The following is a 27,694-nucleotide window of genomic DNA, read 5'->3' on the forward strand; positions in this document are numbered from 1 at the left end:
AACTGTCGAATCTGGAACGTTAACTGAAAACGAATATTAATTGCATTATATTAGGCATCAAGGAACGAACACAAAGGGAAGATACTAAATAAAACGATTATTTTTGCGTTCCAATTTTCAATCTACCAAGCTTTCGTGCGAGTCAAGAAACGCCGCGCAGTCAAGCTTTCGTGCTACTGTTCACTTACTCTTATTTAAATCTTGTTATTGCATCGTTAATTTACATTTCCTACGCGCGATCAAGTACGAGTAAAGTGTACAATACGCAGATCGACCAACATTGCCAGAAATCACCGAAAGTCTTTTAAATAGAAAATACTCCAACGTACATATCATCCGCGTATGCATCAGTGCGATTTTAATCTAAGGACATCTACAATTTAATATAGTCAGGATAATCAGGATAAATTAATAGATTTTATTAGTTTATCTTGACTATATTAAATTGTAGATATTATGGGGACACACACACGCGCGCGCGCGCGCGGGGTGATGCAAAAGGGCCTTCGGCCCCCCCTGCCGCACCCACTTTCGCCGTAAGGCAGCGTGGACCTCGCTTTACAACTTAAAGTACATGCTAAGTTGTAAAGCGAAATTATAAAGTACATGCATGGAAGGGGGATGCAGAGAAGCAAAGCCCTCCCGTCCACGCATGTACTTTGATATATTATATAAGATATATTCATCATTGAAAGCTAACAATTATAGTGATATGCATTATATAAGTATACATACGTTTCAAATTCGCGCACTTTTGCATACCCGTGCGGCCACTGAGCATGCGCATGTGGCCGCAGGGCATATGCAGGGCAGTGTCGTTACATGTCGTCGGACAAATGCGTTCCGAAACCACCACATATTCTACGTTTCACCCCCACTCTCCGGCAGCTAAACGATCCGATATACATACAATGGGTGCGTTCAGCCGATACTCCGCTAGCCTAGCAATCGTGAACAGTCGCTCGTTTTCGTTCGTTTCCTCTTTTTTGACCCAATAGATTAAAAGGAGAGGAAACGAGCGACTGCTCACGATTGCTAGGCTAGCGGAGTATCGGCTGAATGCACCCATTTTTTCGCTTTTTTAAGCGAAACCGTGATCTAACAAACGTTTTAATTAGTATATTCGGAACTAACAAAGATTCCGCATCGATTGACTCCGCGTGGTTTGAACCAAAAATTGTAAATAATTCTATATTTACCGGCTAAATTAACACGTTAAAAATTATTTTCGTGATTACGTAAAAACTATTAACTAACAAACGTTCTAATTAGTCTAACAATCAATAACAAACGACTAACAATTGATTCATTAAAAAAATGTCATAAGTCGAAGTTGTCCGGCTAACTTCTATGAGGTCTATTTTTATGGAAAATGGGCCGGTATCACAGTCTCCGATTAACGTGATTCTCCCTAGATTCTCCGATTAAACTCACTCTTCGTCTCTTTCTAGGGGGATAGTTAGAAAGAGATGCAGAGTGAGTTTAATCGGAGAATCACGTTAATCGGAGACTGTGATACCGGCCCAATGTCGCCTAACCGATGAGCAGAGATCGTTTGAGTACGTTTTTTTTTTTTTTTTCATTATATACGAATTTGTTAGCGCTAAAATTAAGAAAGATATCACAAATCACAAATGTAAACGTCGACTAAGGGCATAGGCCGCGTTTGAATTTCTTGCGTTCGCCTGCGAGGCGCTTGTGCACCCATACTTCGCGCCTAGCGACCTCACGAACGGTGATTGGTTGTAATGAAGTGCGATGATTGGTGGTGACGAGTGAACTGTGTGTGATTGGTTTGAGTGAGAAATGCGCGGGTGACACACCTGACCACCTGACCTGACACCCTGTTGAAGGTGGTTGAAGGTTCAAGTTCAATTCAAACGAGAGAGTCGGAGAGACTGGAGACTGGAGTACTGGAGAGAGTGATTGTCAGACCATCGAACCACGCGGATGTTCAGCCACCCTGATTGCCATATCGGAAAAAGAGTGATTATATATTGTATATAATATATTTATGTTACTGCGTGTAAAACGAAACCGTCTGTTTGATTTGTTCTCGTGACGTAGTGGACGGTACTGACAGCGAAATGGAAAAGCTGTTTAGAGCCGCGACAAGAGGCGAAACCTCTGTGGACGCGATACGAGAATTCCTGAAGAAGTATCCTGGCAAGGTGGACGCGTGTGCTCTCGGCGGTGGCAGAAAAACGTGCCTGCAGGTGGCCGCGCACGAAGGTCGGCGTGAGCTCTGCACCCTTCTTCTGGACGCCGGTGCCTCTTTGGGTGCGGTCGACCTCAACAAAAATACGCCCTTGCATTACGCGGCATTCGGGTATGTTGGAAATTGTTGCTGGAGTTTCCACAGCAGCGTCAGGTTACATCGGTATTCTTTCTCTGTTGGTTAAACAGCAATCAGCCGGACATAATGGAATTACTGTTATCGCGAGGCGTGGCTATCAATGCCGTCAACAAAGACAGACGTAGCGCTCTGCACGTAGCGGTTATCAATCAGCACGTGCAATGCGTGGGGGTGCTGCTGCTATCTATCAATGCCCTCAATCTCTTCAGACGTAGCGTTCTGCACGTACCGGTTATCAATCAGCACGTGCAATGCGTGAGGGTGCTGCTGCAATATCACTGCGACGTTAATCTCCAGGACTGGCAGGGATATACGCCGTTGCATCACGTGGCCGACGGGTACATTGAAAATCGTTGCCGGAGCTTCCACAGCAGCGTCAATTACATCGATATTCTCTCTCTGTTGTTTACACAGCAATCAGCGGGACATAATGGAATTACTGTTATCGCGAGGCGCGTTTGTCAATGCCGTCGACAACAACAGACGTAGCGCTCTGCACAAAGCGGTTATCAATCAGCACGTGCAATACGTGAGGATGCTGCTGCGATATCACTGCGACGTTAATCTCCAGGACTCGTGGGGACATACGCCGTTGCACTTAGCGACTTGGCGAGGACACTGGTCGCTCGTCGAGCTGCTGGTGCACCACAACGCGGACATCGGCAGCACGGACGAGGACGGTAACACCGTGCTGCATATTGCGATAACCGAGAGCCCAAATCAACAGGCTGCCGTGCCTACACCCGAAAGTAGTCGGGAATCACCGCTTATATATGCTGTACGTCGTCTAAGTTCTTGGACTTTACATTAATACGTGAATCAATTTTGTATACATAGAGTCTTTTCTAACGAACAATGTCTTCTTTTGGACAGATCTGGCAGAACCTGGCGAGGCAAGGTGCAAAGACTGAATTAGCATTAGCTTGTTTCCTAGTAAGCGTGGACAGAAGTTGCAAACTTCTCGAGCAGGTCAGAAACAAAAAGAACAAGACGCCGCTCGACCTTCTGGAGGGTAATCCCCAGGCCGCTCTGCTCGCCGATCTCTTACGATCTTTCAAATACCAAAGTCACAGCACGCAATTAGAGTAAGACAACAGGATACGTATTTCAAACGGTTTTTTACTAAAACAAACGTTAAAATGATCTTATATTTTAAAAACTAGTCTTGCAACATTTTCAGAATTACTTAATAGATTTTGACGACTTTTAGAGTTTATCAACGAACGTACGTAAAATGTAATTTGATTCGTTTTGCAGGATAGAGAATCCACCGACCGGTTACGTAGAGCCTGGAAACCAAAGTCGCATATCTCGAGGAAGCGATTATGTGCAGCATCTGCATGACACGTCGTCGTAACGTCGCCTTCCTCTGCAGACACGGCGCGTGCGAGCACTGTGCTGCACCGCTGAAGACCTGTCACATGTGCCGCAAGACGATCACCAAGAAGATCAATTTATATTAGAAGATCGATCGATAATCAACACGCTTATATTGGGACGTTAATTTCCCACGCGGCGCGCGCGCGCACAGCGGGTCTCGGGAGGTAGCGATGATAGATAACAATAGCAAAACGGCTCTGTTGTGTTCAGTTTTGAACAATTTAGACCCTACACAGCTCAGGACGAGAGTCACGTGTTTGGAGGAATTTCTTTACTACATGTTGCACATTCCTCCCGAGATACTCTGTTTACTTGCCTAACGGGGAACTCTGCGGTGTCAGCGTAGGAAAATGTTCACCATTTGATCGTAGCACTACGTGCGTTACGTTGTGTGCTGAAGAAATTAAACTGCCAAAATGTATATTTCTTTTCCACGACAAATTTGTACGAAAGAGATTAAGCTGTCCATTATATCGCACCATCGTCGTGCCATAGCGAGACAGGTTTGTCCGGACACGAGATAATTCGGTCTTACGTTACCTTTTGTTTTTTTTCTCGGCAATTAGTTAAGTAATCGATTGTTAAAAATTAATATCCGTACGGGGGTCTTGTGTTCCGACAAACACGCGCGACGTACGATTTTCCTTCCTCACGAATCGGCGTTTTCGCCTGTTCTTTATGCCGTCCATTTTTTATCCGTCTTGAAGAGAGCGCGGATGACGAGCACGAAAGAACTAGCTTCTCATCTCAACGTAGGAAACGCGATCGTGCTTATGCGACAACAATCATAGGGGCTCGTAGGAACGTTCGTACATATCGCCACATTATTGCGGGGGAAAAAAAAGAATACTGCGTTTCCACGTGTTCGAAAACTTCCAAACTGTGCGAACTTCTGCTGCTTCACACGCGCAGTAGAAGGGAAGGGGGCACATTTAGGTAATTTAATTCTTAACCTCCCAAGTCTCAATTTTTACATTTGTTAAAATCAAGAAATTTTTTTTATAAATTTTTGCTGAGAGGTCTCTTGTTGGCTGGTTTTATCAGTCTGTCACTTTTTGTTAAATGTTATTAATAGTATAAATTGGGATTGTGTACTATTGTGCATTTGCTATCTAGCAAGACCAGATATTTAATGGGGATTAAATATCACGATGGAATGTTGTCGGTGTTGTAGGTTGCACGAGCATTTCAATCGAATCGGTGAAAGTATCTCTCCATTGATACTTGAAATTACACGAATCTGAGGCAGCGTTTAAATTTTAAATGTATCCCCCTTTCCCATCGCATTTGCATCGTTCGATGAACGTTCTGCGTAATGATTAAAGACAAGCTAAAGGGAAACACTCAGTCTTAGAGCCAAATTTTCTAGATAGTTTGTATAAAGTGATTCGTTCGTGATCGAAAACGACAGCAGTGGAACCACGTAATTTTAAGCGCGCTTCCCATCACAAACGCACCTTCAAACGAAAGGAAAGTTCGCTTTATAATAAAGAAGCCGACATTTGCCGAGGTACAAGCTTATTATTAACACGAGGATCGATCTCTTGGGGATCCTCAAATTACCGGAGAAAGAAACTCTACGAATGTGATTTCTGAGAGAATTTTTTTTTTCTCATTCAGTATTAGATATCTTGCCTTTCTACTCAGCACAACGAAAAAAATTTGTACTCGAGGCGCGTAGGGAGTTCTATTTGATACGAGTAAGTCGTAAGACTTACCCCGGAGCGTATTGAAGGATGCGTAATCAACCAATTTTTTACGTTGGCTAGCGTACGTTCTACACTAGTGGCTGGAGAAGTCGAGTGATTTTTAAAGGATCATTGTACTGGGGCGAGAACGGTCCTTTCAGGATAACTCATCGCGAATTTTACGTTCACGACGAGAAACGTACAATTTGCGATAATGCCAATCTGATTTCAAGATGATATTAGTTTCTTCTTTCTTTTCCCTTTCTTTTTTTTTATAATAGCTGTATTGTCGTTTAAATATTTTCGGCGTATACTGCGAAAGATGTGATATTATGGTAAAAGCTAAAGCGTAACTAAAGCGTCGATAGATTTCTAAAATTGTAATTTAAGACGTAATTTAAATAAACAATTTTACGGTACATGAACTTTAATCTAATTCAATGCGCTCTTTATATACGTTTTCCTCCTTTAAATTTGGTCGAGTAACGAGAAAGATTTATTTTTTTGCATTAATCGTGTTGTCATAAAAATGACGGACAACGTTATACAAGTAAGACACAAGCGATAACGAAAACGACAAATGCGTATGACACGTACCAGACACCTCACGCACACAAACGACAATCGCAAAATAAACTCGACTTTAGCTTAGCAAGCAATCTTATTTATTTTGGTACTCATTAAAGATTTCGATAGTCGTATATTACAATATTGAGCCGGTTTTGCAAAAATTGTAATAACGGTATACTAATGATATATATAATAATAGTAATAATGGTAATAATATTTTCTTCTCCTAAAGTAAACCTAAACGCAATGTATTCCCGGCAAACACAATACACCGAGTAAAGAATTTGATAGCAAATTGTCGCCAAGATGGCATCAAATTCCGAATTTGATGCACCTTGGCGACAATTTGTTATCAAATTCCTTACTCGGTGTATTTTGTGTATTTTGTTTGCTGGGGTTCTATTAGTAGTATGTGACACTGTATTATCTGTAGTAGCTAATTAACTTAAACTTAAATCGTGGGGTCGTAGCACGTCATGCAATACGATCACGCAACTTTTCATCCTAGAACCGCGCCTTACACGCCTTTTTCGAGCGTGCGGATCTTATCCTCTTCCGCGTCTCGTCTCTTCTCGAAGAATAATAATATATAATGTGATCCTGAGAAAGGGTAATCAAGTCAATCACGAGATATGATTCATCAAGCATTAAGAGGTACACTTATATATAAACACATGATTTCCCCTATTCTCGGATTGTTCTATAAATTACATACAACGTAAAAAATAATTTTTTATTCCCCTCGTGTGTTCTTCACTTGGGATGATGTATTCACGATCGAAGGTAATCTGTACGAATCTGGAACATTAACTGAAAACGAATATTAATTGCATTATATTAGGCATCAAGGAACGAACACAAACGCAGGGAAGATACTAAATAAAACGATTATTTTTACGTTTTATCCAATTTTCAATCTACCAGGCAGAGCTTGGAAGGACAACAATTGGATGAGAAACGCGCGGTCAAGCTTTCGTGCTGTTCACATTACTCTTATTTATAAATCTTATTCTTGCATCGTTAATTTACATTTCCTACGCGCGATCAAGTACGAGTAAAGTGTGCAATACGCAGATCGACCAACATTGCCAGAAATCACCGAAAGTTTTTTAAATAGAAAATACCCCAACGTACACCATCCGCGTATGCATCAGTGCAATTTTAATCCGAAGAAGATATTGGAAAATGCACTTGCTACTTATAAAGAAAAAAAATCGGAGTGATTTAGATCAATCGGTCCGCAGGGGACGCGAAGTACAAATTTGTACAGATTTCATCGTTACGCGCGAGTTACCGCGCGTGGCACTTCTTTCTCTCTTCTTCTTACTTTAAAAGCGCATTTCTCTCGCACTGCGATCCATCGCGACGCGCGTGATCAAGGTTCCGTTCGCATCTACGTATAAGATTTCGAGTGTCCGATAGCGAGAGAATAGTCAAGAGAGCGCAGCAAACGCGCACGGATGAAACTACGACGATCCTGCCAGTCTTTTCTTCCATTTCTTGAACGCGTGTGGCGTGTTTATCGGCGAGTTTTACTTCTAGCAGGAAGTTCCTTAATAGGATTCCTTAATAGGAGCCTTAATAAGAGCTTTTGCTCTCTATTTTTCTCTCTCTCTCTCTCTCTTTCTTTCAATCTTTCTCTCTCTCCCTTTCAAAACGATTCATCGACTTCCCGCGCGCTAAGACAAGAGGATCGCCCTGGCCTTTTTAGAGCTATACAGTTCACCGGCCATTATAAAAAGAAGAAAGAAGACTTCCCGCGCGATGTCGATGTACAGAAAAATAAAACCGTCACACTGATTCATTCGCCGAGCGTAGCGTAATAATTGTCAACTACGATCAAGTCCCGAGTCTGGCCAAACACTGCGAGATCACTCAGATCACCGTTCTCAGAGATCGTTCGAGTACGTTTATTTTTACTATATACAAATTTGTTAGCGCTAAAATTAAGAAAGATATCACATATAAATGTCAAATTAATATCGGAAAAAGAGTGATTTTATTTATGTTACTGCGTGTAAAACGAAACCGTCTGTTTGATCTGTTCTCGTGACGTATTAGTGGACGTTACCAGAGAGAACCTTAGGTTTCTCTCTGACGGTACTGATAGCGAGGTGGAAGAGCTGTTGAGGGACGCGGAAATAGGCGAGGACGATGTGGACGCGGTACGAGAATTCCTCAAGAAGTATCCTGGCAGGGTGGACGCGTGTGCTCCCGGCCGTGGCTGTTTTAAAACGTGCCTGCAGGTGGCCGCGTTTCAAGGTCAGCGTGAGCTCTGCACCCTCCTTCTGGACGCTGGTGCCTCTTTGCGTGCGGTCGACGCGTACGGAGATACGCCGTTGCATTACGCGGCCTTCGGGTACGTTGGAAATCGTTGCCGGAGCTTCCACAGCAGCGTTAATTACATCGGTATTCTCTCTCTGTTAATTAAACAGCAATCAGCCGGAGATAATGGATCTACTGTTATCGCGAGGCGCGGCTATCAATGCTGTCGACAACGACAGACGTAGCGCTCTGCACATGGCGGTTAATAAGCAGCACGTGCAATGCGTGAGGGTGCTGCTACGATATCACTGCGACGTTAATCTCCAGGACTCGAACGGCGATACAGCATTACACGACGCGATCAGGAAGGACGCGTTGATGGACGTGATCAATGCATTATGCGCCTGCGAGAGGATTGACTTCACGCTGCGGAATAAACGGGGCTTCAACATTCTTCAGCATGCCGCTCTCAAAGGCAACGCTCAGTATGTGTACATACAAGATACTAACGACCCAATGCAGTATTGCAGTCACGTCTGCGTAGCAATAGCTTGACTTAAAATTCGTCTGATTTACTTCGTAAATCCGTGATTGCACAGCGCAACGGAGAGGCTGGTTGCACGCGCGCGTCAATTGGTGGACGTGAAAAAGGAGGACGGATTCGCAGCGTTGCATATAGCGGCGTTGAACGGACACAGGGAAGTCGCGGCCATCCTTCTCTCGCAGAACGGCGGCCGCGCTAAGGTTGATCTGCGCAATAATCGACGGAAAACGCCGTTGCACTTAGCGACTTCGAATGGACACTGGTCGCTCGTCGAGCTGCTGGTGCACCACAACGCGGACATCGGCAGCACGGACGAGAACGGTGACACCGTGCTGCACATTGCGATAGCCAAGAGCCCGAATCAACAGACTGCCGTGCCTACACCCGAAAGTAGTCGGGATTCACCGCTTATATATGCTGTATGTATGTCGTCTAGTTCTTGCACTTTACATGAATACGAGAATCAATTTTCTATATACAGAGTCTTTTCTAACGAACAATGTCTTCTTTCGGACAGATCTGGCAGAACTTGGCGAGGCAAGGCGCAAAGACTGAATTAGCATTAGCTTGTTTCCTGGTAAGCGTGGACAAAAGTTGCAAACTTCTCGAGGTCAGAAACAACAAGGACAAGACGCCGCTCGACCTTCTGAAGGACAATCCCCAGGCCGCCCTACTCGCCGATCTCTTACGATCTTTCAAATACCAAAGTCACAGCACGCAATTAGAGTAAGACGACAGGATACATATTATAAACGGTTTTTTTTTTTTTACTAAAACGCGACGTTAAAAATGATTTTATATTTTAAAAACTAGTCTTGCAACATTTTCAGAATTACTTAATAGATTTTGACGACTTAGAGTTTATCAACGAACGACACGAACGTGTAAAATGTAATTTGAATCGTTTTCCAGGATAGAGAATCCACCGACCGGTTACGTAGAGCCACCTACGTATCGGATAGATAATATATCGCAGTCGGAAGGATTGCGTGGCGCGAAGAATATAGCCGGTTCCGGCGACGCTGCGGAGTGTCGGGATTGCTCGGAGATCATAGCGGACGCAAAGCAGGAGAACCGAATTGATCCCAGCAGTATCGTTACGCTCGTTGGTTGTGCACGTTGCGGCCATACCGTCGTCAAAACGCAAGCAATTCAAGGTGCGCGATTATACTGATCTTCCGCGATCAAATGATCTAAATTGATTTAAGAAAGCCAAGCTTTTGTTGTACTAGCAAAGTAGCGAAATATTGTATATAACAAATTACAACTATAAAAAATTAGATTGAATAATATATCTTCGTACATTTTTCTAGACGGTCAGCTGGCGACGGGTGAGGTCTCCATAGCCAATCCGGAGGACGTACCGTCGAAGGGCAAACGGAAGGAGGAGATCGGCGACAGGGAGAAGGAGAAGGACAAAGGCTTCAAGCGACTACGTTATTTGGAAACCAGAGTCGCAGATCTCGAGGAAGCGAACATGTGCAGAATCTGCATGGAACGTCGTCGTAACGTCGCCTTCCTGTGCGGACACGGCGCGTGCGAACACTGCGCTGCACCGCTGAAGACCTGTCACATGTGCCGCAAGACGATCACCAAGAAGATCAATTTATATTAGAAGATTGATCGATAATCAACACGCTTATATTGGGACGTTGATTTCCCACGCGGCGCGCGCGCGCACAGCGTGTTTCGGGAGGTAGCGATGATAGATAATAATAGCAAAACGGCTGTTGTGCTCAGTTTTAAACAATTTAGACTCTACACAGCTAGGGACGCATGTTTGGAGGAATTTCTTTACTCGGTATGTTGCACACTCCTCCCGAGATATTCTGTTTACTTACCTAACGGGGAACTCTGCGGTGTCAGCGTAGGAAAATGTTCACCATTTGATCGTAGCACTACGTACGTTACGTTGTGCGCTGTAGAAATTAAACTGCCAAAATGTATATTTCTTTTCCACGACAAATTTGTACGAAAGAGATGAAGCTGTCCATTATATCGCACCATCGTCGTGCCATAGCGAAACAGGTTTGTCCGGACACGAGATAATTCGGTCTTACGTTACCTTTTGTTTTTTTTCTCGGCAATTAGTTAAGTAATCGATTGTTAAAAATTAATATCCGTACGGGGGTATCTTGTGTTCCGACAAGCACGCGCGACGTCCGATTGTATACAATCGCGTACGCTTTTCCTTTCTCACGAATCGGCGTTTTCGTCTGTGCTTTATCCCGTCCATTTTTTAACTGTTTTGAAGAGAGCGCGGATAACGAGCACGAAAGAACTAGCTTCTCATCTCAACGTAGGAAACGCGATCGTGCTTATGCGACAACAATCATAGGGGCTCGTAGGAACGTTCGTATATATCGCCACATTATTGCGGGGAAAAAAAAAGTATTATTATATTATATTCCACGTGTTCGAAAACTTCCAAACTGTGCGAAATTCTGCTGCTTCGCACGCGCAGTAGAACGGAAGGGGACACATTTAGGTAATTTTATTCTTAACCGTCTCGATTTTTATATTTGTTATAATCAAGAAATTTTTTTTATAAATCCTTGCTGAGAGGTCTCTTGTTGGCTAGTTTTATCAGTCTGTCACTTTTTTTTAAATGTTATTAATAGTATAAATTGGGATTGTACTATTGTGCATTTGTTATCTAGCAAGACCAGATATTTAATGAGGATTAAATATCACGATGGAATATTTTCGGTGTTTTAGGTTGCACGAGCATTTCAATCGAACTGGCGAAAGTATCTCTCCATTGATACTTTATATTCAAATTACACGAATCTGACGCAGCGTTTAAATGTATTATAATAAAGAAGTCGACATTTGCCGAAGTACAAGCTTATTATTAACACGAGGATCGATCTCCTGGGGATCCTCAAATTACCGGAGAAAGAAACTACGGATGTGATTTCTGAGAGAATTTTTTTTCCCATTTCAGTAATAGATATCTTGCCTTTCTACTCAGCACAACGAAAAAAATTTGTACTCGAGGCGCGTAGGGAGTTGTATTTGATACGATAAGTCGTAAGACGTACTCCGGAGCGTATCGAAGGATGCGTAATCAATCGATTTTTTACGTCGGCTAGCGTAATTTCTACACTGGTGGCTGGAGAAGTCCAGTGATTTTTAAAGGATCACTGCACTGGGGCGAGAACGGTCCTTTCAGGGTAACGCATCGCGAATTTTACGTTCACGACGATAAACGTACAATTTGCGATAACGCCAATCTGATTTCAAGATGATATTAGCTTCTTCCTTCTTTTCCCTTTCTTTTTTTTTAATAATAATAGCTGTATTGTCGTTTAAATATTTTCGGTCGTTTATATACTGCGAAAGATGTGATATTATGGTATTATGGTAAAAGCTACAGCGTAACTAAAGCGTCGATAAATTTCTATAATTGTAATTTAAGACGTAATTTTAATAAACAATTTTACGGTAGATGAACTTTAATCTAATTCAATGCGCCCTTTATATACGTTTTTCTCCTTTAAACTTGGTCGAGTAACGAGAAAGATTTGTTTTTTTTTTGCATTAATCGTGTTGTCATAAAAATGATGAACAACGTTATACAAGTAAGACACAAGCGATAACGAAAACGACAAATGCGTATGACACGTACCAGACACCTCACGCACACAAACGAGAATCGCAAAATAAACTTCATCTTAGCTTAGCAAGCAATCTTATTTATTTTGGTACTCGATAAAGGTTCCGATAGTCGTATATTACAATATTGAGCCGGTTTTGCAAAAATTGTAATAGCGGTATACTAATGATATATAATAATAGTAATAATGGTAATAATATTTTCTTCTCCTAAATTAAACCTAAACGCAATGTATTCTATTAGTAGTATGTGACACTGTATTATCTGTAGTACCTAATTAACTTAAACTTAAATCGTGGGGCCGTAGCACGCCATGCAATACGATCACGCAACTTTTCATCCTAGAACCGCGCCTTACACGCCTTTTTCGAGCATGCGGATCTTATCCTCTTTCGCGTCTCGTCTCTTCTCGAAGAATAATATATAATGTGATCCTGAGAAAGGGTAATCAAGTGACGAGATATGATTCATCAAGCATTAAGAGGTACAGCATATTTCATCATGTGTCACATGCTCCGCAAGAACTGATACATCAACATGCTATTTCCAACTCGATTAAACAGGCTTTACGCTTCACTTAGACACATGATTCCCCTATTCTCGGATCATTCTATAAATTACATACAACGTAAAAAATAATTTTTTATTCCCCTCGTGTGTTCTTCACTTTTTTCTTTTGCTACTTTTGTTTTCGTTAGTTGATAAACGCGATTAAGAGTTGAGATAATGTATTTACGATCGAAGGTAAACTGTACGAATCTGGAACATTAACTGAAAACGAATATTAATTGCATTATATTAGGCATCAAGGAACGAACACAAACGCAGGGAAGATACTAAATAAAACGATTATTTTTGCGTTTCATCCGATTTTCAATCTACCAGGCAGAGCTTGGAAGGACAATTGGATGAGAAACGCGCGGTCAAGCTTTCGTATTTTGTTCACTTTACTCTTATTTAAATCTTATTCTTGCATCGTTAATTTACATTTCCTACGCGCGATCAAGTACGAGTAAAGTGTACAATAGAGATCGACCAACATTGCCAGAAATCACCGAAAGTTTTTTAAATAGAAAATACCCCAACGTACAATCATCCGCGTATGCATCAGTGCGATTTTAATCCGAGGAAGATATTGGAAAGTGCACTTGCTACTTATAAAGAAAAAAATCGGAGTGATTTAGATCAATCGTCCGCAGGGGACGCGAAGTACAAATTTGTACAGATTTAGTCGTTACGCGCGAGTTACCGTGGCACTTCTTTCTCTCTTCTTCTTACTTTAAAAGCGCTATCATTTCTCTCGTACTGCGATCCATCGCGACGCGCGTGATCAAGGTTCCGTTCGCATCTACGTATAAGATTTCGAGTGTCCGATAGCGAGAGAATAGTCAAGAGAGCGTAGCAAACGTGCACGGACGAAACTACGACGATCCTGCCTGTCTTTTCTTCCATTTCTTGAACGCGTGTGGCGTGTTTATCGGCGAGTTTTACTTCTAGCAGGAAGTTCCTTAATAGGATTCCTTAATAGGAGATTTAATAAGAGCTTTTGCTCTCTATTTTTCTCTCTCTCTCTCACTCTCTCTCTCTCTCTCTCTCTCTCTCTCTCTCTCTCTCTCTCTTTCTCTCTCTCTCAATCTTTCTCTCTCTCCCTTTCAGAACGATTCATCGACTTCCCGCGCGATGTCGATGTACAGATACATAAAACCGTCACACTGATTCATTCGCCGAGCGTAATTATTGTCAACTACGATCAAGTCCTGAGTCCGGCCAAACACTGCGAGATCACCGTTTTATCAACGTTCGAAAACGATAGCCGTAAGATACCCAGTATTTCGTTACGCTAAATACACATAATAGTAATGATATATATGTAATATATGTAATATAAATTTTTTTTATTATAGCGGTAACACTATATATTGCCTAATATATAGCCGTAGCGCCACGCACGATCATTTTCATAGACACTCAAATGCCCCGACGCGCTTCGCATGCCGTCCGCGTCACGGGAAACGTTCGTGTGATCATCGTGATGCGTTGTCATTGTGCCTTGATGATAGTAATAAGCAAACGCGATTGAGTTGGAACGATGTGTCCGTGGATGAAGATGAATTGCAAGTGATTTTTTTTTGTGGGACGACTGTATATTAATGCGTGACGCATGCGATGTTGTTGCATCGCAGAAAGGAATTTAAAGACAGGTGACAAAAAAGGAGAGATTCCTGATCCTAAGAACAGAACTCTAAAGGCAAAACAAGATATTTGTAAAAAAAAAAGAAGAATAGAAAAGGAATGTTACATTAATTGAGGGACGATTCTGAGCGTTAGAAGGAAAGGACAAATGATTGGAGTTCATCTCTCAATCCGTCAGCCAGCGAATCTTCGCGAATTACGTCTATTTGCATAAGGTAATGCGAATCGGAGAAAGCGAGACACTTGCATAATACGGAGAGAAACTCAGCGGATCCGCGGTAATGATCGTGTACGGGGTATCAACAAAAATAGGTGTCAAATCAAAACATTTAGAACGTTTTGCAGCGTTTGGTTGCGCGGAACGAGAGTTGTACGGAACGGATGTAACTGCTGTGAATAGGACACGTTCGATCCTGCATTCTCTTCCATCGGAATAAATCAGTGCGATAGGTAGAAACGCGAACGACAATCATACCCTATGTGTACGAATATAGAGGATACTACTGTGCCGTGAATTGACTGTCAGTGACGTGATATTTAAGCTACGACCGGTTCGGGGCTGCACGGCTGAAGCTCCGGCTCGTTTTGCGGCTCCGCGCTGTTAGCGGTGGTGGTGGTGCCCGAGGTCGCAGTCGACGTGTTCGGCTCGTGGTTCGGGTCGGCGGGAGTCATCGCTGCCCACTGCGTGGTGTACGGCGCCGCTCGCGCCTGTCGCCTGGCTTTTCTCTTAGCGCGACGTTGCTCCATGACTAAACGCAACCGACGCATCTTGCCCTTCGTCGCCTCGTTCTCCTTCGACAATTCCTCTGCATTGGAAACACCACGCGACGTATTAGTATTAATGGAGATTAATTGTATCTCAAGATATCTCTTAAAAAGTTATAGATCTTGTGCAAAAATAACGACGTACGTTATATAATTGCAAGGTATTAAATATATATAATAAAATTATATATATATATGTTACGCATTGCACATTAAATATATTACGAAACCTTTTCTCAGGTCTTATTATTTGAAAGTGTTATTCGATATAAATTCATAGGTGCACACCGCTGGAGTAGCCTGGTGTGGAATCGTGACAGCCGACCGACGTGGTGGATCCACTCGCGGCGGCTGCGATGCCCGCGGAGGATGCGGACATCGAGGAGGATTGCTGGCGGGTATGCGAATGCCTGTGATGATGATGCCTGTAGTGGCCTGCGGATGCGGCCGGTGTCGCGCAGAGCAAGTCATTCAGGATGTGAATGATGGTGCTAATGTCCCGCTTCGGCCGACCGTGTCTGTCCTGGAGGGCTGGGTTCAGCGTGCCGCTGAACGTGCCCGAATACACGCCCTTGCCATGATGATGCATACTCTCTATTATAGCGCCTTGCCTGCGTCTCGCGTTCTCCTAAATTTAAAGAGACACGTCAGATTCTGTGCCGTATCCATAATGTATCCATGCCCTTAATTGCTTTCCTACATATGTAGGATGACTTACGAAATACTTTTCTGATGAAGTGTTTCGGAAAAAAAAGAACGCTTTAGAAATATACTATTTTCGTTTGACAGCAGACTATAACAATTGGTTTCTATATATCCTACCCCTTCCTCCTTTTCTCTCTATTATATTTTTAAAAATAATTTTAAATTTACAAATTTTTTAAATATCTGACATACACAATTTTTTTAGAATAAAAAAATCTGAATTCAAATTTTCTCTCTTATGAGATAAGGCTCTCTTCAAGCTTACAAACATAAAGTATAATTAAATTTTTATTGATGTTAAGTTTATCTACATAAAATTATATAGTATCAAAACAAAATAGAAATTTTAGACGCTGATGTAATGTTAAACTTAGAATATTTTTTTAAAAAGTGCAATATGACATTAGTATTATATTAATATTAATATTAATTGAGAATATGCACTTCACTTTTTGTATAGAATAAATTTTGTACAGTAATGTTTAAATGTCATTAACATTAATAATATAAAGTAACGCTGAGTACATAGTACATAAATATGATAATTTTAAGGACCTGAGAGTATATGAGTAAAAGAATTCATTTTTGTAAATTCTTATCCACGGTCAAGGAATAAATTCAATATCAGCGAAGAATTCCGTCTTACTGAGACAGACAGACAGTCCAATTTGTAAAAAAATCAGATCGTGACAGATAATTCAGTTCGCGGCTAGACCGGATATACGATCACGGCACACCTCTTAGGACCTTAATCGACGTGCAATCACAAATATGAATCATGAATAATGATACACAGGGGGGAACTGGCTTCGGTAACAATGTATACCTCTGCGAGGTCGACCCGCGAGGTGAGTACCTCAGAGGAGAGCTGCTTCAGCTTCTGGGTGAGGTTCCGAGACGCCTCGGCGAGCGCCCGGGTGTCGAGGGTGGCGGGCTTGGGCGGCGACTGCTCCAGCATCAGCGATGAGGCGCACGTCGGGCTCTGCGGATTCGATTCCTCGTGCTGACTCCTCGTGGCGTCTACGCCACTACTGGTGGTAACGGACGACGACGGCTGGCCGTGATGGTGATGGCCGCTGCAGAGCTTCTTCCTGGGTAGCGTCGCGTCGTAGGACATCGGCTCCAAGGCAGGCTGCTCCTGAATCGGGGACGAACCCGAACTGAAGGAGGAGGAGGAGGAGGAAGAAGAAGAGGAAAGGTTGGGCAAGCTAGGTTTGTTTCTCGAATGGTGATGATGGTGATGGTGGTGGTGGTGATGATGGTGGCCATGGTGATGACCGTGATGATGGCCGTGATGATGATGATGATGATAGAGCGGACAGGGCTGACACGCGCTGGAAGAATTGCCATTCGTAGGTGGGACGCCGTGCGAATTGCCACGCGTAGACTGGCCCGAGTTGCCGCTGGACGACAATGACGACGAATGCGTCGGGCTAATTGGCGCCGCCGAGACGGACGTGGAGGATGTTGTGACCCGGCTGGAGCATACCGGGCTGGTGGTCGTGGTAGTGATACTGGCGGTGGGTAGACTGCTGCTGCTGCTGCTGTAGCTGGCAGCTGCGTGTAGGGCGCTGGCGAGGCTGCTAATTAGATGCGACGTTCTGCCAGCCGGTGCCCCGGCGGCGTTCTGCGGCTTGACGATATTTCCCGGTGATCTGGCCGTTAGGCATCTTCTGGCCTGTAACGACGAGTGACCGCCAGACAAATTGGACATGCTCGTGGCATTACCACTATTAGGCAAGCCAGCGACGTTGTTGCTGTTGCTGTTGCTGCTGCTGCTGTTGCTGTGGTGATTGTGGCCGTTACTGCTGGCGGAGGTCGCTTGAGTGGCGGTCGGTGATGCCGGGGTTACGGTAGACAACTGCAGCTGGATCAACATCATGTGGTCGCCCAGTCGCATCGTCAGATTAAGCGGCGCCTTGCCGGACAAGAAGTCATTCACCTGTGAATCATTGAGACTCTCCAAGGCCTGCATTACGCTCTGCTCCGGTCGTTGCGCCTGAAACAATGGTGGTAGGATCGTTATTTCAGAAACGATAACGGTTCGGCTGCGTATTTGATGTCGCTATCGAGAGACGTATGATTAACGCGAGAACCGCTTGCGTCTTAGAGATAATAAACAATGCGACGCAATGCGATATGAGCAGCAGCAGTGACGTACTGATTATAGCGCATTCTTTATTAATATACTAATTATATATACGAGTTGGATATTACAGAATAACAGTGTATTGTACAAATTATTACAGCACTGTAAAATAATATGTTATGCTGTCATATCAATTAATCTTTCAATTTTACTTTAAACGCAGCATACGAAAGATGTCATTTTAATCATATTATTTATGTATGAATTTGAATTAAATATATTGTAGGAATTATTACAACACTATAAAATGATATAAGAATTATTACAGCATTGTATAAGACGGAGAAAGAGAAACACGAAGTACGATATCGTTTCAAGAGACTCATCCAAAGGACAGTGTTTATTATTTATCGCGCAGTTTCGTGTTTTGGTCGTAACCGACTCGTCCATAATAATAATAAAGATGTTGATTACATTATCTGTTATTAGTAATATTAATTCGGAAACTTTTACGTTCAATGTCGACACAATTTTCTAGTTTGCACTTATCGGCATAAAGAGAAATACCTGATTAAGCAAAAATTATGATATGAAATTGTGTTATGGTGATAAGCCTTACGCTGCTTACGCAAGATAAACGATTAATGTTTACTTAATTATTTCTTGCGTCATCTTACTTAGAAATTTACTTTTCTCATTGCTTTATATTCATATCCGTAATTAACTTAGTAATTCCTCTTCAGTTTAACTTATATATTGTTAGTAGTCTTTTTTTAAATTTCCAGACGTTCCAACGTTCACGAAACAAAGTCTGATGTATTTCCAGAACGCGATGTCCCGCATTTTTCTTTTTTTTTTTAATTTTGCGGCGGAATGCCGATCGCGTCGGCGTTTTTTCTCGAGTGTTACCGGTGCAAGATGAGACCGCGCGAATCGATAAGGCCGCGGCGCGAGATAGAAAGCGCGAGAAGACCTGCAGAAGAGAGGAAACCTCGCGGAACCGAGGCTCAGACCCTCGACGAGCACAGTTAGGCATCCCTCACGCACACCTAACGGACTTCCTTTCGCCGGACGCGGTCATCGTCGGATTCGGTAATTCGATTCGCGGACTCGTTCTAAGGAGAGTCCCGACTTTGCGGGAATCGCGCGTCCAATCGTGTCGCGAAGTCTGTATCGTTTCTTTTAAGCGATTTCTCTCGCAGCTTCAGCAAAGGACCAGTCAATAAAAAAGAACTAACGTCATGTAGAATAAAGTTTGTTGATTTCTTTTCATCACACAAGTTTAACTCTTTGTCAGCATTTTTGTCGAAGACCATTTTTTATGTATTTTCAATTTTCGGTTAAATTCATGTCTGAGAATAATTTAATGTTGCATTAAAATTCCATTTAACCCACTTGAAGTCCACTTGAAGGATTTATCTGTTTGCGCATATCAAATTTGTGGAGAGCTGTATTGTTAATCGATTCGAAAGAGCTGCATTGCCACGTTTTTTTTTATTATTCCATAAATTATCCCGTCGTTTCTGGATTAACGCAATCTCAAGACCAGTTTCTCCCAAAGAGAATATAAAATTCTAAATCCTAGGAAGCTCCGAAAAGAGCAAGTTAAAAAAGGCATGTGATATTAATAGAATTAAATGCCTTTTTTCCACTTTTTTTTTTATCATTTACGTTCGACGCAGCAGTGGCTGGGATTCAAGAGGAATTTCAGCAGAAGGGTAAAGTCCGCTGATCGATCACGATCACGGCTCGATGGGCAAAAATGCAACGTAAAAGTGCCACATGCAAGAATGCAACCTTCACGCGTGCCTGCGTATCACGTTCTCAGCGATCCGCAGTTTTAAATGCTGGATCGAGTTGACCGGTTCAAGCATCTGGACAAATAAAATGCTCGCTATCGCTTCCACGAGCCTGAGAACTATCTCGGGCTCGTCTCTACTATCGGGAATCCACCTCACCTCACGTCGATATCTCCGTGGGTCGCGCGATCGGTGGACAGCGGCGCGGAAGAGAGTCGCAGATGTTAAATTTACTCGCCGTATGCCGTCGTGTGCGACGCTATAAATTATTAATCTAGCCGACGCTAAATATAAGAAATCGACCCCGCGCGCCGCTTGCACGCGCGCGATCGTCGCACCCGATGTTGCAAGCGGCTGCAGCGAAAACGGTCGCGCTCTGCTCGGGAGAGCCATCAAGCCGATGCGCTCGCTCCACGTGTCGCATTAAATAAATTCTATTCACGGCTAAAGGACGAGATACCGGTATCGGGTCGTTTGCAGTGCCAAAGCAAAACAGGAAATATTGCGTATTTCGTTACATACATGCAAGGCGTTCCAATCGACACGCCTTTAAACGTAAACCGCGTAGACTCCTTCTGCATTTAAAAAAGTTTTTTTTTCCCGGAAACCAAAACGTTGCATTAAAACCTCTCTCGATATAGAAACATTACGTAGAAATTTTTTAATTGACTTTATACAATAAATATAAATAAATGTAGATATAATAAATACTACATAAACAAGGACATACTATATAAATATATAATTTATATATAAATATTATACATAATAAATATATAATAATATACACACAAAAATACATAATTTTGCATCAAACTTTCTCGGCAAATGTCTTATTTGAATAAACGACATATCTCAAAGAGCCTAAAAAAATATTGTGCATATATTTATATGTCCTTGTGAATTAGGCTGCGCGAGTCGTCTTCGCCTTCGCCGCGAAATCGGACGCTCTTTCGCTCGTTCGTGAACGGAGCGTGTCCCAAGCGCCCGATCTCGTCGCTCGGTGAAACGCTCTTGCAAAACGATTAACCAATCGGGCCCACTCCCGGCACCCAATCTCGTCTGGAGTCTCCCACAGCGAACTTCCTCGGTGCGGCAACACCATCATCGATCGGACGCGGGAGGACCTCGCGGCGAATCGCGATGGACCGTTTAAGGATTGCGAAGTGGCTCTGCGACTCGCTCTTTAAAAACTCCCCGAGAAAGAAAATGGTCGTTTGATTTACGTCGCAAAGCTGACCTCCTCAAATTGTAAAATAAATTTTTCCGAGCTCCCGGAAAAGTGTTGAACTGTTAAAACTAGTTGCGCTCTCGAGCAATCGAGAGCGTATACGCGCGAGAACTTACGCGAAGAGATCCCTACGCCGCTACGGAACTTCTCGAAAGCTGATACTAACTAAACTAAACGAGTGAAAGCGATAATAAAAGCGATACGGGTCAAGAGTAGATTGAACGCTGACGTGGTCGATCGCGTAACTGACGATGAACTTGTTCGCTTTCCGCTAGCTGAATTAAATGAAATTGGATGTAAAAAGCCAAGGAGAAATATAGCTATAAATATATTCGTGAAAATCAAATCTCTCGATGTAACATGACTCTCGCTTGGATATCAATTTACCGAATTTCAGACTTTTCTCTTTGTTGCAATAAAAAAAAACGTATAAAATGCAATAACTGAATTTTATATCGGATACTTTCGCAGATGTTTTTTTCACGCGGAAATAGTCTCGCTTTCCTGAGAAAAATAAAAATGGCTCTCGATTCGATCCTCCGGCTATACGCGCTTCTCCCTTAATTCATTTCCATTGAAATTCCAGAAATGAAAGGAAAACTTTCGGTCGGCACGAGAGCAAATGCGATGATAATCCGTCTATAACTCCATGCAATTATCCCAACGGTTAATAGCGGCCGTTGGCCGCTGTATTTCCGACGGAAATAGCAGCCGACGCACGCACCGATTGGTGCCTGCCGTCATCTTCGGCCGCAAAATCAATTTACCGTAAAGTGGGTGTGTATCGTATACGCCTTAACGTGATAATCTTGTTTGCTGTTTAAGCCAAAACGCCGGAAATCCAAAGACTGGATAAAGTAGTTAAGTCGAGCGATACGTGCGACGAGGACGGAAGAGGCTGGGAGATTTTAGAAAGGATGGCGCTTAGAAGGCTATCGTCTTTAATACTGGAACTACCGACGGTTAATTTCTATTATTCATTTCCTGCTATTTATTACGCTATTTATTATACTAGTATATATCTTTGAAAAGAGGAAATTGTTGAATTTAATCATTTTTGTTTTGCAAGAAAAATTGCGGAAAATCTCAGAAAATGCAATTATAAATTTAAGTAATTAAAAAAAATTACAACCCAGTCATTTTGACTGCTTTGGTAATTCTCTAGTGTTCTAATTGGACACTTGAAGCATTTCAAAAGAAATTTTTAGTGTTTTCGAAAGATATCGAACGATCGGTGGTGCATGGCGATATATTTAAAAATAAATCACGGCAGATAATCTGTTTTGAAGAAAGTTTAGAGAAGCTCTTATCTTATCTTAGAAAACAACTATACTTCTATCAATGATTAATGACAGAATCCAATCTTCGCCGAATTCGTGTTTAGCGCCCCCCTTAAATATTTCTTAAAATAAAATACGGTTAAAAGTTACACGTGACTTCCCACATGTTTTCTCTCTCGCGCGATCGCTGTCGTAAATTTTTATTCGTACGGAAAAAGCGTCTTAAAATATCCAGGAACGTCACGCGCAATGTAAAATAAAAAATGACCAGCGAGAAATGTAGCGCGCGAATGAATTAACGAGACTAACGATATGCAATAATGTGCACCCGGTGGAGATACGAAAGATTACATTTCTAACCGCCGTGAGAACTTTCACCGGAATATCGGTGGACGGATTCGACAGGAGTAATTCAGAGGGTCGAGGTTGAAACCTCGACGAACGGCTTGGGAAATGCCACGGGGGCGCGACGCGTAAAGAAAAAAGGGGGGAAAAAGAAAAAAAGGTCGAGTCGCGGACTGGACCAGGAGCACGAAAATTAATCGAACTCCGGCGAAGATGGATTCTGCCATTTTGCCAACGTCTAACGGTGATTTCGCGAGCCAAGCGAGAGAGCTGGTCGCCGGACGAAGTCCGAGTCCGAAAAGCCGACCGGGCTCTCTCTCTCTCTCTCTCTCTCTCGCGGATTGTCGGGCGAGCGCTCGGACGAGGAAAAAAGGAAGGCGCAGAGATAAATCGCGCTACGAAACGCTGCTCTTCGATCGCGAGGCGCTCGCTCTCGCAGCCGAGCTGTGTGAACCCGGCCCGTAGGTCTCGCCTCGCTCCCCTGCCCCGTAAAACCACCCACGAGTGATATCTACAGGGTGGACCGAAGAGCAGCTATAAGCCACTCGCAAACGCTCGCGGAAGTTCCGTAGAACCTTCCTTCGAATAAAAAGCGTCGGAATCGAAACTGACACGATCTTGAAGAGGCCCAGATTCATTTCCTGACGCTGCAAAAGATTTTTACAAATATTTGCAACAAAAAGTTTTTAATTTAGCTAAATGGACGCGATTTCTGGGAAAAAAAATGTATACGTCAGCTGGATACGTACAGAAAATAATTCCATCTGCCAAAAAAAAATGTTCAACGGTGTATCGAGCCGGGAATCTAATTCTCGGGCGAATATTCACGAGTACAACCGTCGCGTATAGCGTACAGCGGAAATAATTACGGCACGCACCGAGACGTGTCCTTTTTTCCGCGACGCCCTGTAGGCCTGATCGCGGCTAGAGAGAGAGAAAGAGAGAGAACGGGGAGAGGGCTAAAGGCGAGGGCGCGCAGGAGAGAGAGAAAGGGAGACGCGCACGCAACGCATACACAGGCGTATACGGCCGGCATGGCACGTAGGGACCGGAGCCAACGCAGAGGCCGACTTTAAAATTGACTGCGGGTGACCGAGAGAGCCGAGCCGAGCCGAGCCGAGCGGGCCGGACCCCCTTGACAGCTATGCGAACAAGTCTCAGTCGCTCGCGCGATAAGAACCTGGGGAAACGTGCGCACGCGCGCGCGCGCGCTGTTGCTAGCCCGGGTCAGAGTCAATTTCAGACACGGGAGGAAAGAGAGAAAGCCTCGTTCGGCTCCCCTACCCTGATGCCTTCAACCCCTTAATCCCCGGAAAGGCTTAGAAACGCCCCCGAAACTGAGAGATCGTTCGCGAAGCGAGAGACGAAATCCGAGGCACGGTCGGGGAGAATCAAGACTGTCGGGAAATTTGCAACGCGTTTGTCGCCTCTGATTATACCAAATTACCTCTGTGGCATTATTCCGTCTTACGTTCTAGTCTACGTCTATTTTTTCGTTCCGTCCACCTTGCGCTCTGATTATCTTGTTTTTATTAGATAAGCGTCGTAGCCAACGGCAGTTTCGCTGGCGTCTTACCTTTCGCGTGTATACATCTTTTGTTCGTTCGTGTTCTTTGTCATTTTCCGACTTATCGTAAACCAATCTTGTGTGTGCACGCAATAATATTATTCTTATTGTTCTCAGAAGCAAACGGATGATTTCGAGCAATCGACAGTCGAATCAGCGGCATCGCCCGATGAAGCAAAGGGTTACACGCGGCTCTTCCTCAGACCTCGCGAATGGCCGGAGGAAGTTTCGAGCGTTACACGTTTAGTTTCGTTTCGCGTTTTGTTCGACTCGACAATATCCTCCGCGGTTCTTAAGCGGAAACGCACAAACGAGAGGGGGAGAACCGTTTCCGTGACGTTGCTACACCTTGTTTCCTAAAAGGCTGGGTGTTCCGCGCGCGGAACAGCAGCACCTGTGTGTCGCGTCGCGGCCGGTTAGGGCCGAGCTGGAGTTACGTTACGTTACGCTACTTCGAGTCCAAACCTTACGAAACATTACATCGCCCGAAGTCATATGGCCGTGGCGTCATGTGTGTTTACGCGCTCCGATTTCTGTAACAGATCGTTCCGCGGCCAGATGTCCCCGCGCGCGACGAGCGTGTTCTAAGGTCGAAATTTGTGTCACACTGTACGGAAAAAGGTTCCGGTATTAATTGCACGGAATTAAATTAAATTAATTGACATTAATTACATCAAGGCGAATCTAATTAAGTCACCGTAACTGATGATATACAATTACACGTGTAAAGTACCAAATAATTTTATATAAGCTTCGCACACGCGTATAATATAATATTGTAATACATTTTTTTTTAATATTAACGTAACAATTCGCGTGGATTGGCTACGATAGCGCTAAATTTCCGCTAAACAACATTGAAATGAAAACGAGATACTTAACCCTTCGTAGTCACACATGGGTCAATTTGACCCACCTTCATTTGGATCTAAATATCAGCTAAATGCTTAAAATGGGGCTTGGTCCGCCATCTACAAGAGTTTGAAGTATCCTCTACAGGTAGAGACCGTTAATCATGTACTCGTTCACGATTTTTTTTCAACATGTTACCATTTGATTTCTCACAAAACCGCAGTTGTTTTACATTCTAGAATGTTCAAGGTATGTTCCAGAATTATTTGAACCCGATCAGACCGATACCATTTAAAATGGCAACCATTAAAAGTCGACTGCGTCAATACGACCCAGTGCGTGACTACCGCGGCGGGATTCTAGAGAAGTGTGACTACGAAGGGTTAAACGTTCGTTTCATTTAAGGACTGGAAGGGCCGAGGGGACAAGGTTGCGCGTCGATCGCGATGAATCGCGAGCGGGCCGGATCCGCGGAGGATAAAGGTGTCGGGGACGATATGACCGAGAAACCAAGTGACCCGGCGAATACACACGCGAACGCCGGCGAGTTAACGGCGTTTGTCCGCGCCTCCGTGTACGCTCTCCTCCGTTGCCCGAGTCACCGGCGGCGCGTCCTCCGCGCCGGGCGGCGGAACGGAGCGAGGAACCGTTCCAGGGAGCCGGTGTGCCGGGGCGCGCGAGAATCCGGGTTGCGATCGCGGACGCGACGGAAAAACCAGACGGCGGCGTATACCGCGTCGGTCGCGCGAGCGATCCACCAGCTGGAAACTCCGCTTGTCGGAGTTTCGCCGAGACGGCAGATGGAAGCAATTGGGAACCTGAACCCCGAGCCCGTTTCGGGCTTATCTGTCGGATAAATCTCTAATTCGCGACAGAACTCGAGGAAACGAAGAAGGGTTTTTAGCATATCTCTATTCCGGTATATATATGTATATCTTTCCGTTCTGTAAATAGATCTTATGTAATTCCCAGCAATCGTACAAAATGTTTCTCCTTAATACCAAGAAGGAAAACGGGGAGGGGGGGGGGGGCAGACTAAATTTACTGGACTTTCCACCGCGAGTCGACGGTCCGTCTTCACGGCGATAAAAATCGCGCCGATAAACTACTCATTACCCGCGCCGGAGTGCGCGTCGTAGGTCGACTTGATTAATACCCACACGTGCAGTGCGAGTGCAGGACACGGGAGTGTTCAACTCACCAACAATCCGGTTTCCACGCTCGGCAGCAGCGTCAGCCGACTGTCGTTCTGTAGGCCGTTTTCCGCGAGTGTTCCTTCGCGCAGCTGCCTGAAACAAGAATATCAACGAGGATGGTTTAGCAACTTTATCGCCGCGATTGCCGTGATAGTGAGATATAAAAGCAATCGGACAGCACTCTGGGCATTTAAACAAATTTAAATGATATTTATCGCAGAATTATCGTGGAGACTGGAGCTTTAGAAAACTGACGTACCTAGTTCTCTGAGAATCATTAACATTATATTTTAGTTATCAAACGCAGATCTTTAACCATATGCTACATATTTAATAAACCATTAAGAAAAAGATATAATTGTTTTAGTAGAAATTATTATTTTCTCTTTAGAAGAAGAGTTGTTTGTAGAAATATTAACTCGACACGTACAAAAGTATAAAGCTGTCTATTTATTGATAAAAGTGCCACATTTACTATAATAGTTATCAAACAAAGATCGGATCTTCAACCATATGCTGAATATTTAATAATGCATTAGGAAAAGGATATGATATTTTTAGTAGAGATTATCATTTTATCTTTAGAAGAGTTGTTTGTAGAAATAATAGCTCCCGATTCTCCCTCCCCCCCCCCTCGACACATACAAAGCTATCTATTTATTGATAAAAGTGCCACATTTACTGTATCAGCATTTATTCATAGTCAATCGTTAGTGATCGAGAAACGCTTTGCTTTTACGCAAGTCTAAAAGGTTCTGTAGACTTTATCTGAGTAATTGGTTCATTACATCTGAGAAACTGGTTTCATTATATTGGGTTGCGATATAACGAGATCAGGATTCGTTCCGTAAAATCGTTACGGTTCTTTCGCGAAAAGAGTTTCCGGTCACATCTGCGACCTGTTCCCATCAGAAGAGAGGCCCGAATCTCGCGTTATACCGATAGGAAGATCGGCAGTGGTTGGAAATATTCCCGTTAGAGCGAGTGCAGTTAAACCGAGAGAGCTGTCGCAGTTTGGCATTTCGAAAAGCGACGTGACGGAAGAAAGCGATACGACCAGGGGGGGGGGGGAGCCTCCACGAAGCAAAGGAGAGAAGGGGAGTCGTGCACAGTCGATGAAAAATACTTATATGCAACAGTCGGACAGAATTGGGTCGCGATCGCCTCGCCGCGTCTCGGCATATAAACACATCCCGGTCTATATATCGGCTTCCCTCGGCTTTCTAAATAAATCGCCGACGTTGGAGTCC

The 27,694-nt window shown here is 43.6% G+C and overlaps 3 protein-coding genes across 4 annotated transcripts in view; 2 read left to right on the forward strand and 1 right to left on the reverse strand.

Annotated features, from left to right (window-relative positions):
- The first annotated feature begins 1,511 nt into the window (after window positions 1-1,511).
- Window positions 1,512-5,849, forward strand: LOC139816574 (uncharacterized). Its single transcript, XM_071784175.1, has 6 exons — window positions 1,512-1,986; window positions 2,068-2,329; window positions 2,407-2,694; window positions 2,771-3,134; window positions 3,230-3,441; window positions 3,614-5,849. Coding segments are annotated over exons 1-6 (1,227 nt in total). The 5' UTR covers window positions 1,512-1,985; the 3' UTR covers window positions 3,714-5,849.
- A 1,844-nt stretch (window positions 5,850-7,693) lies between these two features.
- LOC139816572 (E3 ubiquitin-protein ligase MIB2-like) lies at window positions 7,694-12,259 on the forward strand. Its single transcript, XM_071784172.1, has 7 exons — window positions 7,694-7,898; window positions 8,056-8,353; window positions 8,430-8,744; window positions 8,859-9,222; window positions 9,321-9,529; window positions 9,716-9,960; window positions 10,117-12,259. Coding segments are annotated over exons 1-7 (1,734 nt in total). The 5' UTR covers window positions 7,694-7,897; the 3' UTR covers window positions 10,419-12,259.
- Window positions 12,260-12,480: 221 nt separating this feature from the next.
- LOC139816569 (uncharacterized) overlaps window positions 12,481-27,694 on the reverse strand; it is a 35,896-nt gene continuing 20,682 nt past the window's right edge. Inside the window, exons 2-5 of one of the 2 annotated variants that reach the window (XM_071784168.1) lie at window positions 26,450-26,537; window positions 16,912-18,084; window positions 15,669-16,008; window positions 12,481-15,421 (exon numbers count right to left, since the gene is read on the reverse strand). In XM_071784168.1, coding sequence (XP_071640269.1) covers window positions 15,153-15,421; window positions 15,669-16,008; window positions 16,912-18,084; window positions 26,450-26,537 — 1,870 coding nt within the window. In that variant the 3' untranslated portion in view covers window positions 12,481-15,152. The remainder of the gene's footprint in view (window positions 15,422-15,668; window positions 16,009-16,911; window positions 18,085-26,449; window positions 26,538-27,694) is intronic. The other variant, XM_071784169.1, reaches the window with a different exon arrangement.

Source organism: Temnothorax longispinosus, chromosome 7 (genome assembly GCF_030848805.1).
Source record: "Temnothorax longispinosus isolate EJ_2023e chromosome 7, Tlon_JGU_v1, whole genome shotgun sequence".
In the NCBI taxonomy this organism is placed as follows: domain Eukaryota; kingdom Metazoa; phylum Arthropoda; class Insecta; order Hymenoptera; family Formicidae; genus Temnothorax; species Temnothorax longispinosus.